General features: G+C 64.7%; 3 protein-coding genes across 11 annotated transcripts; 2 read left to right on the top strand and 1 right to left on the bottom strand.

Annotated features, from left to right (window-relative positions):
- The first annotated feature begins 16 nt into the window (after positions 1–16).
- MFSD3 (major facilitator superfamily domain containing 3) lies at positions 17–2,262 on the top strand. Of its 2 annotated transcripts, XM_043879733.1 has the most exons (5): positions 19–1,113; positions 1,430–1,577; positions 1,661–1,785; positions 1,850–1,959; positions 2,044–2,262. In XM_043879733.1, the coding sequence occupies exons 1-5, from the start codon at positions 138–140 to the stop codon at positions 2,215–2,217; spliced, it is 1,533 nt and encodes a 510-aa protein (XP_043735668.1). In that variant the 5' UTR covers positions 19–137; the 3' UTR covers positions 2,218–2,262. The 2 variants fall into 2 exon arrangements, with proteins under 2 accessions (XP_043735669.1, XP_043735668.1); XM_043879734.1 differs by lacking the exon at positions 1,661–1,785 and having other exon boundaries at positions 17–1,113.
- A 57-nt stretch (positions 2,263–2,319) lies between these two features.
- On the bottom strand, positions 2,320–8,898 carry RECQL4 (RecQ like helicase 4). Of its 5 annotated transcripts, none has more exons than XM_043879584.1 (23): positions 8,762–8,898; positions 8,664–8,697; positions 8,442–8,563; positions 8,083–8,223; positions 7,190–7,791; positions 6,998–7,097; positions 6,802–6,928; positions 6,580–6,693; positions 6,350–6,481; positions 6,174–6,266; positions 5,960–6,096; positions 5,485–5,568; positions 5,227–5,400; positions 4,873–5,052; positions 4,660–4,801; positions 4,319–4,581; positions 3,954–4,239; positions 3,751–3,880; positions 3,506–3,672; positions 3,252–3,432; positions 3,017–3,170; positions 2,766–2,874; positions 2,320–2,675 (listed from the first exon to the last, which is right to left on the bottom strand). In XM_043879584.1, the coding sequence occupies exons 1-23, from the start codon at positions 8,843–8,845 to the stop codon at positions 2,551–2,553; spliced, it is 3,681 nt and encodes a 1,226-aa protein (XP_043735519.1). In that variant the 5' UTR covers positions 8,846–8,898; the 3' UTR covers positions 2,320–2,550. The 5 variants fall into 5 exon arrangements, with proteins under 5 accessions (XP_043735519.1, XP_043735521.1, XP_043735517.1 ...); XM_043879586.1 differs by having other exon boundaries at positions 8,442–8,542; positions 8,762–8,897; XM_043879582.1 differs by having other exon boundaries at positions 6,802–7,097.
- Positions 8,899–9,018: 120 nt separating this feature from the next.
- On the top strand, positions 9,019–13,128 carry LRRC14 (leucine rich repeat containing 14). 4 transcript variants are annotated; one of them, XM_043879718.1, is made up of 5 exons: positions 9,019–9,095; positions 9,517–9,648; positions 10,826–11,179; positions 11,363–11,947; positions 12,044–13,128. In XM_043879718.1, exons 2-5 carry the CDS (start codon positions 9,644–9,646, stop codon positions 12,609–12,611), a joined length of 1,512 nt encoding a protein of 503 aa, XP_043735653.1. In that variant the 5' UTR covers positions 9,019–9,095; positions 9,517–9,643; the 3' UTR covers positions 12,612–13,128. The 4 variants fall into 4 exon arrangements, with proteins under 4 accessions (XP_043735653.1, XP_043735655.1, XP_043735654.1 ...); XM_043879720.1 differs by having other exon boundaries at positions 9,027–9,095; positions 9,517–9,547; XM_043879719.1 differs by having other exon boundaries at positions 9,068–9,169.
- The last annotated feature ends 6 nt before the right edge of the window (positions 13,129–13,134 follow it).

Raw genomic sequence — 13,134 nt, 5'->3', positions numbered from 1 at the left:
GGAGGCTGAGGGGCGTCTGGGAGCCGGTCAGACGGCGGGGGAGGGACCTGGATGGGCCCCGGTTTCCGACGTTCGAAGCCAGTCGGCCACCGGGGGCGCGCGCGGGCTGTCGGCGCTCTAGCCCGCCCACGTCCTCTATGGCCACCGCGTTTCCGGGCTGCGCTGTGGCGCGCGAGGGCTGCCCAGCTCCGCCGCCGAGACGTCCAGCTCCTCGGGTGCTGAGCCCGCGGGACCCGAAGGCGCGGTCGCGGATGCCAGCTTGGCCACCCCTGACCCAGCCCCAGTCGTGCCTCTGTGTGACCCCTAACCCCATCGCAACTGGACGGATCGGACCCCCTGGGAACCGCCCTGCCCCTGCTCTGAGCGGGACCCCTCATCCTGCCCGTCTGGCCCTGAACGCGGCCCCCGCCCCAGGGCCGCGCCCCCTGGCCATGCGCGGGAAGCTGCTGCCCCTGGCCGGCCTCTACCTAGTGCAGGGCCTGCCCTACGGCCTGCAGTCAGGCCTGCTGCCCGTGCTGCTGCGCGCCCGTGGCCTTTCCCTGACGCGCGTGGGGCTGGCCAAGGCGCTGTACGCGCCGTGGCTGCTCAAGCTCTTTTGGGCCCCGCTAGTAGACACGTGGGGCTCCCCAAGGGGCTGGCTGGCACTCAGCACGGCTGCCTTGGGCCTGGTGTGCGGGCTGTTGGCAGCCCTGCCTCCTGCCGGCGCCGGCGGGGCCGCGCTGCCTGTCTCGGTGGCGGCGCTGCTCCTGCTGCTGAATCTGGCTGCGGCCGTGCAGGACGTGGCCCTGGACATGCTGGCCGTGCGGCTCCTGGAGCCGGCTGAGCTGGGGCCCGGCAATACCGTGCAGGTGGTTGCTTACAAGCTGGGGGCCGCCCTGGCCGGCGGTGGGCTGCTGGCCCTCCTGCCCGCGCTCTCCTGGACGCTGCTCTTCCTGCTCTTGGCCGCCACCTACTGGCTGGCTGCAGCCGCGGCCTGGGTGGCGCCCGCCCTGCGACAGCTGCCCACACCCCCGCCCTCAGCGCACCCCCGCCCCAGCCTGCACCTTCAGCAGGACTTGCTGGCAGTGCCTGGGACCCTGTGGACAGCGGGCTTCGTGCTCACCTACAAGCTGGGTGAGTCAGGCAGTAGCACGGGTGGGTCTCCAGGAACTGGCGCAGGACTGCCTTCCCTCTGTGGGGTCTGACCTGAGGCCTGGAGCACCCCCCACCCCCGACTGTGCGGCTGGGCCTTGTTTCCTGTGTGCAGGTCTAGCCCCAGCCACACCCCTGCAGGCCTCTCTGAGCTGCTTCGTGCTGACCCTGAATTTGGCCAAAGCCTAGCCCCACCTGTCTGCTGGTGCCTGTGGCCCAGCAGAAGGGCTGGGGGAGCGTGACTGAGGCCGGGGTGGAGAAGCAGGGCAAGCTGCCCCTACTGACTGTCTCTCCACAGGTGAGCAGGGTGCCAGTGGCCTGTTCCCACTCCTCTTGCTGGACGGCGGCATCTCCACCCCAGAGCTGGGGCTGTGGAACGGTGTGGGTGCTGTGCTCTGCTCCATTGCTGGCTCATCCCTGGGTGGGGTCCTGCTGGCCAGGCGTTGGTGAGCCCCCCCCTTAGCACACCCTACCCACCTGCTCCCCTCTCCTTCCCCGTGCCCTCTGACCTGCCCTGTCTCCCCCTCAGGCAGCCACTGCCCCTCCTGAGGTCAGTGCTTCGGTTCCGTCTTGGGGGCCTGGCCTACCAGACTGCCCTGCTCTTTCAGCTGAACAGCCCCAGAGCCAACCCCGTCCCTGGCACAGTCCTGAGAGGTGAGGGTGGGCCATGGGGGGCAGAGCCTGGGGCCCTGGGCCTTGCTGACCCTCACCCTCCCAGGGGCAGCCCTGCTGAGTCTGTGTCTGCAGCACCTCCTGGGGGGCTTGGTCACAACCACCACCTTCACCATGATGATGCGCTGCAGTCAGCTGGCACCCAGTGCCCTGCAGGTGAAAACCATGGTTGCAACATTGGGGGCCGTGGGCCTGGAGTCCAAGCAGGTCCTGACGTGACATCCTCCATCCACCCCGCAGGCCACACACTACAGTCTCCTGGCCACTCTGGAGCTGCTGGGGAAGCTGCTGGTGGGCACACTGGCGGGAGCCCTGGCTGATAGCCTGGGGCCACGCCTCTGCTTCTCTCTCTTCTTAGCTCTCTCAGCCACCCCCATGCTGTACCTGGGCTTTGCGCCCAACGCCCTGGCCTGAGCTGAAAGGCTGGACTCATCAATAAAGTGGAGTGTGCTTCTGGGACAAGTGTTGTGCAGAGTCACCCCCAGACTATGGGGCTGTTCCCAGTGGAAGGAAGGATCCTGAAAACAACTCGAGCAACTTTTATTCTGCACTTTGGGGCCTCTCTGCCCCCATGCTCCTGGTGGTGGGCTGTGTTTGGGGTGGTGGATCACTGTCCTGATCACTGCATCCCCTTCCATCTGTACCCTGAGGACCCACTATACCTGACACCCCCACGCTGTGGCCTTGCAGCCCCACTTAGGCCCCTGTCTGGGACAAGGGGGCGCTGGGTCCTCTGCAGAAGGGTGGTCAGCGGCCCCACAGCAGGAGCTCCTGCGTGGCCAGGTGCATGAGGGCAGGGAAGCTCAGGTGCAGGTACTTCCTCCAGAAGCGCTGGTCTCGCCCGAACACCTGGGCTGGATAGCAGGGGCTCCCTGGAGGGGGAGGAGATGAGACTGAGAACTCCGGGCCAGGTGTGACCCCAGCCCCCACCTCCCTCAGGGCCAGGCCTCCCAGGTCCTCACCGATGCCATGGAAGACCCGGGCCACAGCCCTGCCCGAGAATCGCTGCTCTGGCCACGAGGACAGGAGCTGGCGGATGTCCCGGCGGATCTGGTCTTCCCAGTCCTGGAGCTGCGGGGGGGGGGACAGTCAGGCCAGCCTGGCGTCCACTGCTGGCTCTTCTGCATGGCCCGCCGCAACGCCAGCAGGAGGCGGTGTGTGCCCGCAGACAGGTGCACCCTCTGCAGCCACTCCTCCGGGCCCTGACACTCACCCTGTCCTGTCCCAGCTTGGGGTCGTCCTCTGGCTCCAGGCCCCCCGGCTGCTCTGACTCTTCCTCAAAATACTGACTGAGCACGGCCTTGAGCCTGCTGCTGTGCTCCCAGGCGGGCTGCTCCAGGCACGGCCCGCAGCTGGGGAATGCCACGCTGCGGAGGGGAGAGCCTGTCAAGAGGGGCCTGCCTGGGGCAGGGTGGGGTGGCCCATGCCCTGCCGACCTCCTCTTGCACCTGTGAAAAGCCCGGAAGGTGTGGTGGAGGCGGGTCAGGGCCTCTTGCTCTCGGGCCTGCACACGGCCGTGCAGGAAGTCGCAGATCTGGTCCATCTCCTGGGCCGTCAGGTCCCCCGGGCTATGCAGGTGGAAGGCCGTCTCCCTGAACTCCACCAGTACCCCCGTGCCCTGGGGCACACCTGCCAGATAGGGTGTCAATAACTGGCAGAGGGGCAGGGAGAGGGGGGCAAGCGGGGCTAGGGGTGGGCGCACCTGTCCCAGGCTCTCGGTCCCACTGCAGCTGGAGGAGAGCCTGCCGCACAGGGCCCAGCTCCCAGCCCGTAGAGTCCACCAGCTCGACCAGATCTAGCTCCACAGAACTGCACCCCCGCCTCATGTTGGGGTGCTGCTGGGCCAAGCACAGAGCCAGTGGGGGGCACCTGTGCCAGGGGGGCGGCATGTGATTGACAGCCCTGTCCTCTGTCCCCGTCGACGGCTCGGGTGGGACGTGTGCTCACCTGAGGGCCAAGGCCTGGAGCTGGGTGGGGCCCCCAGGCCAGCGCAGGTGGCAGCGGGCATGGGTGGGTGCGAGCAGCTTCAGCCAACGCCGTGGGTGCAGCTCCAGGTAGCACAGCAGCGTCTCAATGGCTGCGGGCAGAGCAGAGCTCACTTGGGGCCTGTGGGACCCCCTAGCCCCGCCACGCATGCCCCTGCTCCTCACCCTCCTCCGGCATATCCAGGGCCTGCACAGTTGGCTGCACTGGGAGCACCCGCTCATGGCCTGGGCACCGGGGTGTGTGTGGGATGCTGGGCTGGCCAGGATCCTGGGCGCTCGCAGCTACAGGGGCCCCGGCCAAGCGCCCTTCCCCGCTCCCGCTGCCCTCCTGTTCTGGGGGCTGCCGGGGACAAGTGCAGGGAGAGAACACACGCTGCACCAGCCTCTTCACAGCGAGGAAATCCACGGCGTCGGCGTGCACGTGTCTGCGCAGCTCCCGCAAGTCCTGGCCCTGGGGCAGAGCGGTGTGAACGTGGGGCGCAGCCCCGGGTGGGGCTGGGGGAACTGCTGGGGGCGGGGTGGGCACCCACCTGGGGCCGAAGGAAGAGGTGGCAGTGTGCCGGCTGCCTGTCACGCCCTGCACGGCCCACTGCCTGCACGTAGCTCTCGAAGCTGGGGGGCAGGCCCAGGTGCAGCACAGCCCGCACATCCGGCCGGTCCAGCCCCATCCCGAAGGCCACCGTGGCCACCACCATGCGCAGCCGGCCCTCCATGAAGGCCCGCTGCACCCGCCGCCGCTCTCGGCTGCACAGGCCAGCGTGGTAGGCCTCAGCCACAGCCTCCGGTGCTCGGCCTGCAGAGAAGACCAGGGCGGTCAGGTAGGGCGCGTGCCCGGGGCACGTCCGCGGGGCGCAGGCCTGCCTCGCCTCACCCTGGGGCCCTGGGGCCCGGGCCTCGCGCAGGCAGGTGCGCAGCAGGGCGGCGACACGCTCTGTGTCCTCTCGCCTGTGGCAGTAGATGATGACGGAGTCCAGAGCCCGGAAACGGTCACTCCGCAGCAGCGTCACCAGTGCCTATGGGGACAAGGGTCGCTGCAGAGAGCTAGGAGGCAGGGCCGCCGCCAGGCCCACGCACGCACGCTTACCTGGTCTGGGTCCCTGTCCGAGGACACGGAGAGGTGCAGATTGGCAGGGATGGTAGCTGGCCCTCTGAGCACGGACTCCTCGGTCACGCCCAGGTGCCAGGCCACGTCGAGGGCAGTGCTGCGTGTGGCCGTGGCTGTAAGGCCCAAGAAGCAGTGGACGCCCGTCTGGTCCCGCAGCGTCTGTGAGGGGGCCGTGAGCCAGCACCACCCCCTGCTCTGCGCACTGCCCCACCCGCCCAGGCTCACCTGACAGGCATGCAGCAGACGCCCGGCCGGTCCCGCAGCGTCTGTGAGGGGGCCATGAGCCAGCGCCACCCCCCTGCTCTGCATGCTCCCCCACCCACCCAGGCTCACCTGACAGACACGCAAGTAACAGGGCCGGAAGTTGTGGGACCACTGAGAGAGACAGTGGGCCTCGTCGAGGCAGGCAAAGGCGATCGGCGGCAGCTGAGAGAGGAGGGTGCCAGCACCGGCCCCGACCAGCGCCTCTGGGGACAGCATCAGCACCTGCACTCGGGCCTCGCGAGCCTGAGGAGGCCCGCTGGTCAGCAGCAGCACCTGGCTCCGCCCGCTGCTCCGCTCCGCCCATCTGGCCCTGGGAGGCCCCCTCACCTTCTGCAGGGCAGAGTCCCGCTGCTTCTTGGTCATCCCCGAGTGAATGCAGGCCCCCTTCAAGCCGGGGGGCAGGCCAGAGAGCTGCAGGGACAGGAGCACAGCCTGTTGCATGCCCTGGCCCTTTCCCAAAGGCCTTCCAGCATGGTTTCACCTGACAACTGTTGGCTCCCTTCCAGGCCCTTTAGGGAGAAGAGGCCAGAGCTGCCTGTGGGCCTTGACTGAGGCGCACTGGGGACGGGTCCCAGTGGGGGCGCTCCTACCAAGCTGCTCCTCTGGTGGGTGGGACTGGGTCCAAGCAGCCGTGTCCCTGTGCCTTTGGGCCACTGCCAACTTGTGGACAGAGTGGAAAGGGCCTGATAACTTGCAGCTCTGGGGTGGGGGTGGGGCAAGAAACAGCAGCCCAAGTGGGTCGGCAGAGCCATGGATACCAGTCCTTGCCTTTTGCGTGTGTCCACGGGCCCTGTCCACCTACCTGGTCATCCATGAGTGACATGAGAGGAGAGATGACCAGGGTGAGGCAGGGGCTTCTCCGGAAGTAGAGCAGCGCTGGGAGCTGGTAGCACAGGGACTTACCAGCCCCCGTGGGCAGCACCAGCAGGGTGGACACACCTGAGTGTGATCTACAGTCAAGACAGCCGTCCTGCAGCCTGGCCTCAGCCCCACCACTCTCCTGCCAGCCAACTCACCAGACAGGATCCGCATGACCACACGCTCCTGCCCAGGGTAGAAGGCTTGGTGCCCCAGTTGCTCCAGGGCCTGAAACACCTCAGCCGGTGTGTCTGTGGACACAGGTGTCAGTCAGCTTTGCTCCGAGTCATCCTAACCCTTCCATCCAGGCCTGGGCTGTTAGGCATCTGCTGACCTGCCACCTGACCCGAGGGCCCCAGTGGGTAGAGTGGAGGCACGGAAAGAGGCGGACAGGGCGTCCTGGACACAGACTGCCCCGTGGGCATCAGCAGCTCAGGCGCCCCAGGCTCAGCGTCTTCTTCATCTGCTGAGAACAGATGAACAGAACAGGAGCCCTGGGCTGGTCTGGCGTCATAGTACCAAGAAAGCAACTTGCTACAGCCTCTCCTTCACCTCTTAACTCACCAGAGAGTTGGCAGCAGGCTGGACTGGTCCTCAGGGAATCTTCCTGTAACGTGTGCTGGGTCTGTGCGCCATTCGCAGCCTTGACATCCTCCTTCTGAGGGGCCAGGAGAGGTTCTGGACCAGAAGCAGGAAATTAGTAGGGCCTTTACTTGAGCCAGAATTGCCTCCCCAAAGAGCACGACACCCCTGTAAGCAGGCTGGCATCCAGGGCAGAGGCCTCACCAGGCTGAGGGCATCGGGACGCCCAGTGGCTGAGCTGCCCATGCTGGGAGCAAGAATCCTGGGCTGGGGCTCTGGGCTGACCACCCCCAAAACACTCTCCTTTTTTCTGCCACTTCTGCTTCCATGCCTGGTTGGGGACACAAAGAAGGATCACAGGGCAAGCAGCTGGGGGGAGCACCTGGTACCACCATCTCACCTGCTTGCGAAGGAGCCTGCCCCGCAGGGCCCGGCCCCGCACATAGCATCGCTGCTTCATGTTGAGCCGCACATAGTTCCCCCTGTCCTGGATGGCAGATCTGGAAGAAACGCACAGATCGGCAATGCCCACAGACCTCCCCACACTGGCTCAACTGAGGGCAGCCCTGCTGGGAGATTAGAGCAGTGATACCTGGAGGCTGGGGTCCTGCCTGGGGGCTGTGCCTTCACAGGCTGCTCTGGACAGTCCTCTGCAGGCCCTGCAGCCCCAGCTCCCTCAGGCAGGGGTCCTGCTTGGTCAGTGCCCTGCTGGGTCTGTGCAAGACTTCCCTCCAGCTCCCCACTCCGTCTCCGCTTCTTGCCTTGATGGTCACCAGGCTGACACTTCCCTGCACTGACACCAGCTGCTGGTAAGGCTGGAACCTCTGCGCCCTGCAAAGGCACCTCACGACCAGGACTGGGGCTAAGAACAGATGCAACAGCTGGAGTCAGAAGCTGTGAATCCTCTGCACCCAGGCCAGGCTGGCAGGTCCTGGGAACCTCCAGAAAATCTGGGGTCCTGTTGTGACAGCGCTGCAGCCAATCAGGGTCGAGGGAGCCCAGTCGCAGGCTCAGGGATGCCCTCAGCTGCTGGAGCCGGCCTGGCCTCAGCTGGGGCCTGGGAGGCTGAGGGAGCACCTCATTGACATTTTCTGGAAAGATGGGGGCAGCTGCTGTGCCTGGTGGCTCCGGTGAAGGAATCTTGGCAGAGGATCTTTGTGCAAGCCGGGGTATCTGGCCCAGGGTTGACCTAGCCTGGGAGGGAGACAAGCAAGCAGAAACTCAGGCCCTTGGGGTGCTACAGACTCATACGTGCTGGAGGCCCCACCTGTAACAGCTAGGTAAGGTGAGAAGCAAAAGGCTGGGACATAAAGGAAGCTGAGGACAGAGGCTGACCTTGAGCTCCTCTGTGGAGATGTGCGCACAGGTGAACATGACTACCTCTGAGACACTTGACAGGGATGAGTATCTGGTAATTCTGCCTGGGGCCACCTGCAGCTCTGGACCCACGCTGGATGCACTGTCTGCCCGGCCCTCGCCCCTCACCTGCAGACTGCCCTTTAGGTTGGCCTTAAGCCTCTTCCCATAGTCCTGCGCAGACTCCTGAGAGTTCCACCCTGAGGAAGGACGGGGACTCTGGGTCGCAGCCCGATTCAGGTGGTGCCCCCAGCAACTGGGCTCCAACATCTGCAGGAGAGAGTAGAGACCTAAACCACGGAGAAGCTGGTGTGTGAGGGGGAACCGAGATGTCTACACCCCCGAGAAACCCGAGGAGGGGCTGTCCTTCCTCCACCCTCTCACCCTTCCCCCTCTACCCCCCGCTCCCGCCGAGGTTAGGAAACGACTCCTCCCGGCTCCGGCATACAGGATGTTGACCCAGGGATTGGGATGTCAAGCCCAGGTACCTGCTCGGCCGCCGCGGGAAGCGACTGCTTCGAGCCGTGAGGCTCGACGCTGCCGGCCTGGCCCAGTGCTTCCTTCAGGGAGCGGTACTCTCGGTACAGCGCTGAGAGCGGGGTCGGGGGATCTGAATTGGAGTCAAGATTCCCCTGGGAGGGGGCGTGGAGGCCTCCCGCCCCCGGCCCACTGCCATGGCCACTCCCTCCGCCCCACGCCCGCGGGCTCACCGCGGGTCTCCTCGGGCGCCGCTTCCACGTCTTCCTGTAAAGGGAACGCGTCAGGCGGATGCCGCGCCCTCAGCTCCCCGCCCACGGTCAGCCCGCACCTTGCCCGGCCGCCGTCCGCTCCGCCGCCGAAACGCGAGCTCCCACGCCTGCAGCCGCTCCCGCACGTCCCGCAGCCGATCCATGGTCGCCGGAAGCTTGGCACCCCGCGAATTTCCCGCCTAGAGGGCGATGCCGGTCGCCAGCCAATGGGGACGCTCGGCAGCGTTTGAGGCGTAACACCGCGGCGGCCCCTGGGCTGGGGCAGCCAATCCGCGGGGCCCTGCTGCGGCAACCAATGAGGTGCGTTTACGACATCGCGGCGCGCGACGGCGCAGGCGGAGCGCGACGTACGGCGAGGCGGGGCCGGCGGCGGTGGCGGCGGCTTGGGTCCGGGTGAGCGCGGGCTGCCTGGTGGGGACGGAGCATGGCGGCTTGTTGCTCCTTCTCTGCCTGGCCGCACAAGGAGGGTGCGGGCTCTCGGGGCGGCGCCGCACCGGAGGCGGAGGCGGGGGCGGGGGCGGGGGCGGGAGCCCAGGCGGGGCGGCAGCGGGAAGGGGAAGACCCGCATCGGGTGCCGGGCTGAGCGGCCTCGGGTCCTGGGGGACGACGCTCCGTCTTCGAGAGGCAGGCCCTGCCGGAGAGACGGAGGGCGTCGAATTGACGGGCTCCCGCCGCTGGAGGCCCGGAGGAGCCGTGCGGGGCCGTCTTCAGGGAAACACTGGAGCCGTGGGCCGGTGGGAGCGGGCGGTGGCTACCACGCCGAGACTCCTCCCATAGTGACCACACTGGCTGCTTTCATTTTTTCTCGTGACAGGTGCTCGGTTGGTCTGTCGTCTCACAGCGAGGTATGAATCGTCCTCGCGAGATTTATCCTCAGGCAGAGCGAGACGGAGGGTTGACGTCCCGGGCTTCTCAGGAACCAGCGCCCTTAGGACTTGTGTATGAGGTCCGCAAGAGCTGGGGCTCTGGGGCCAGGCTGCCACCCTTCCCAAGCTCGTTACCTGGGCTGTGACCTTGAAATGGCAACCCACTCCAGTATTCTTGCCTGAAGAATCCCAGGGACAGGAGCCTGGGGGGCTGCCGTCTATGGGGTCACAAACAGTCGGACACGACTGACGTGACTTAGCAGCAGCAGGTCTTAGTTTCCTAACATTTTCAGGGAAGTGGCCCGGAGGCAGCTTTGAGTATGAGGTGCCTGCCACACAGTAAGTCAGAGCTGTCACGCACGTACCTTGTGGTCTCAGGCATCTCTTTTGTGCTCCTTGTCGGCTTGGATATACCTTTGACAGCCGCCTCTAACTATCTCAGAAAAGGCCACTAGTTTGGGGTCTTTGAATCCCATGGGTTTGTTACTTGTTCTCTTATCATGGTTCTCCAGGGAAGAGAGACATTTACACAGGTGGCAAGGACCCTGATGGGTGAGGCATTCTTTATTTGTAAATCTCCAGGGGTCTCCATGCCTGACAGTGCTTCTGGACAATAGTAGTTAGAACACGTTGAGGGCTTGGGATACTCTAGCTCTTCAGACTCAGAGTTTACTGGGTTCTGGTGCTTTCTACTTGTCCTGCTGTTTATTACATTGTATCTATAGTTTTCACTCCTCTTTGCTGTGCTGTGCAGAATCCAAGGGCAGCCTCCAGGAGCTTGTGAGGCGGCTGAGAGAGGGTGCTGTGATGCACCTTCCAGCCCCTGGGATTATCTCATCCTTCTAGTGCTTGGCCACGGGTAGGGGTGGTGGGTGAGGGTTGGCTTTTTTCTATGTTTAAGAAGGGGAGGATCTCTTGATAAGTGGAAGGCCTGAAAAACAGATGGTGTGCCCTGCAGAGCAGCAGCCATCAAAAGCATACCTACACAGGCTGGTCATCTCTGGTGCCATTGCTGTTTATATGCTGCTTGGTGGCTTTGTCTCCCTAGAGAGGCCCCCGTGCTTCTCAGGGGCCGAGACGGGGGTGGCCTTTTTCTCCTTTCTCCTTTTTTCAGCCTGTTGCGAAGTATCTGGCACTTGCTTGTCAGAGCCATGGTTCTCTGCTCTGTGCCAAGCACCAGGCTGAGCTTTCCCACTACCAGCATGGAGGGGGTAGGACTGGAGTCTGTCCTCCCCACTGAAGGGCACCTCCCTGCAGGTGGCCTCCTGCCTGGCCCAGCGCCATGCACACCCTCGTGTTCCTGAGCACACGGCAGGTGCTCCAGTGCCAGCCGGCCGCCTGCCAGGCCCTGCCCCTGCTGCCGCGAGAGCTCTTCCCCTTGCTGTTCAAAGTGGCCTTCATGGACAAGAAGACGGTAGTGCTGCGTGAGCTGGTGCACACTTGGCCTTTCCCGCTGCTCAGCTTCCAGCAGCTGCTGCAGGAGTGTGCCCACTGCAGCCGGGCCCTGCTGCAGGAGCGGCCCAGCACAGAGAGCATGCAAGCTGTGATCCTGGGCCTGACTGCCCGGCTCCACACCCCGGAGACTGAGGCTGGCACACAGCCCCTCTGCAGGTATGGGCTCACTGGAGGGACCTTCACGCCTGGTGGGGGGATGCAGAGCGGGTCCCCCAAGAGGTTCCAGGTGGTGCAAGAGCTCAGTGCAGAAATAGGCATGTTGCTTCTGTCCCAAGGTGGCTGGGTGTGGGTGTGGGCTCTGTCCCCTTGTCTCCTGCCTCAGCCCACCCATGCTCCCAGGAAGCATGCGCTGCGGGTGCTGGATATGACGGGCCTTCTGGATGACGGCGTGGAGCAGGACCCTGGCACCATGAGCATGTGGGATTGCACGGCAGCTGTGGCCCGCACGTGCATCGCACAGCAGCAGGGCAGGACTGCAGAGCCTGGCCTGGCGCCTGTTCCTGTGGAGGTGCGTGTGGACCTGCGCGTGAACCGGGCTTCCTATGCATTCTTGCGGGAGGCACTCCGCAGCAGCGTAGGCAGCCCGCTGCGGCTCTGCTGTCGGGACCTGCGGGCTGAGGACCTGCCCATGCGCAATACCGTGGCCCTGCTGCAGCTTCTGGATGCAGGCTGCTTGCGCCGCGTGGACCTGCGCTTCAACAACTTGGGCCTGCGTGGCCTGTCCGTCATCATCCCACACGTGGCCCGCTTCCAGCACCTGGCCAGCCTGCGGCTGCACTATGTGCATGGGGACTCTCGGCAGCCCTCCGTGGATGGTGAGGATAACTTCCGCTACTTTCTGGCCCAGATGGGCCGCTTCACCTGTCTGCGGGAGCTCAGCATGGGTTCCTCTCTCCTCTCAGGGCGGCTGGACCAGCTGCTCAGGTGAGTGGACTCTGCTATGGCCCTGCCTTTCCCTTCCCCTCCAGCAGACCCTCCCCTGGCTCTGCCTATTTGTGACCCCTTATGTTCTCACCCCAGCACCCTGCAGAGCCCCCTGGAGAGCCTGGAGCTAGCCTTCTGTGCCCTGCTGCCTGAGGACCTGCGTTTTCTGGCACGGAGCTCCCATGCTGTCCACCTCAAGAAGTTGGACCTGAGTGGCAACGACCTGTCTGGGAGCCAGCTGGAGCCCTTCCAGGGTCTATTGCAGGCAGCAGCAGCCACACTGTTGCACCTCGAGCTGACCGAGTGCCAGCTTGCTGATACCCAGCTGCTGGCCACACTCCCTGTGCTGACTCGTTGTGCCAGCCTCCGCTACCTCGGCCTCTACGGCAACCCGCTGTCCGTGGCAGGGCTCAGGGAGCTACTGCGGGACTCAGTGGTGCAGGCTGAGCTGCGCACAGTGGTGCACCCTTTCCCCGTGGACTGCTATGAGGGCCTGCCCTGGCCCCCGCCTGCCTCTGTCCTCCTGGAAGCCTCCATCAATGAGGAGAAGTTTGCCCGTGTGGAGGCCGAGTTGCACCAGTTGCTATTGGCCTCAGGCCGTGCACACGTGCTCTGGACCACAGACATCTACGGGCGCCTGGCTGCAGACTACTTCAGCCTGTGACCTCCAAGCTCTGGGTGAGAGACTGTCCTGGGGTCCAGGGCTGCCAGAGGCCCCGTGCCCCTTGGGTAGGCAGAGCCTATCCTGGAACCCTGCTGCAGGCCTGACACAATGGCAGTGGCCTGATTTCTTTGCTTCAGGGCTCGCCTTGAGCCTCCCCATGCTTTCTGCAGCACCGTGTGCAGTTTGTCCTGCGCCTACTCCCCTGGCTCGCTGACCATCTGTGGGCCCAAGGGCTGGATTCCAGGCCTACATGGCCCTGCTTGGTTTGGCTGCACTTAGCTGCCCTTCAGTGTCCTGGGGTCTTCAAGCTGAGAGATGATCTTTTCCTCTAGGCCCTCCCCAAGAGCAGATTTCTCTGGGTTGGAAGTTGGGACAGGGGCCTACTTCACAGAGCGTTGGGAACCCAGGCACTCTGGGACCTCTTATCTCTTCTGGGTTTTGGTGCCAGAGGGTGTCTTAAAAGGTACAAATGTGCAGTGTGCTTAGAACTTAAATCTGTGACTTTTTTCTGCCCTAATTGGTT

This window comes from Cervus elaphus, chromosome 21 (assembly GCF_910594005.1).
Source record: "Cervus elaphus chromosome 21, mCerEla1.1, whole genome shotgun sequence".
NCBI lineage: Eukaryota > Metazoa > Chordata > Mammalia > Artiodactyla > Cervidae > Cervus > Cervus elaphus.
Note: the sequence above shows the minus strand (reverse complement) of the source record. Positions and strands in the feature narration are given on the sequence as shown.

Bases quoted from the DNA above. Each gene is read 5' to 3' on its own strand.
- LRRC14 (XM_043879716.1), top strand. From the start codon at position 9,127: ATGGCGGCTTGTTGCTCCTTCTCTGCCTGGCCGCACAAGGAGG. The intron at 11,180-11,362 runs GTATGGGCTCAC...CCATGCTCCCAG, and splicing joins GGCACACAGCCCCTCTGCAG to GAAGCATGCGCTGCGGGTGC. The intron at 11,948-12,043 runs GTGAGTGGACTC...TTCTCACCCCAG, and splicing joins CGGCTGGACCAGCTGCTCAG to CACCCTGCAGAGCCCCCTGG.
- MFSD3 (XM_043879733.1), top strand. From the start codon at position 138: ATGGCCACCGCGTTTCCGGGCTGCGCTGTGGCGCGCGAGGGCTGCCCA. The intron at 1,114-1,429 runs GTGAGTCAGGCA...GTCTCTCCACAG, and splicing joins CGTGCTCACCTACAAGCTGG to GTGAGCAGGGTGCCAGTGGC. The intron at 1,960-2,043 runs GTGAAAACCATG...TCCACCCCGCAG, and splicing joins TGGCACCCAGTGCCCTGCAG to GCCACACACTACAGTCTCCT.
- RECQL4 (XM_043879582.1), bottom strand. From the start codon at position 8,845: ATGGATCGGCTGCGGGACGTGCGGGAGCGGCTGCAGGCGTGGGAGCTC. The intron at 3,673-3,750 runs GTGAGCACACGT...CCCCTGGCACAG, and splicing joins CTCCAGGCCTTGGCCCTCAG to GTGCCCCCCACTGGCTCTGT. The intron at 3,433-3,505 runs GTGCGCCCACCC...CCTATCTGGCAG, and splicing joins GGACCGAGAGCCTGGGACAG to GTGTGCCCCAGGGCACGGGG.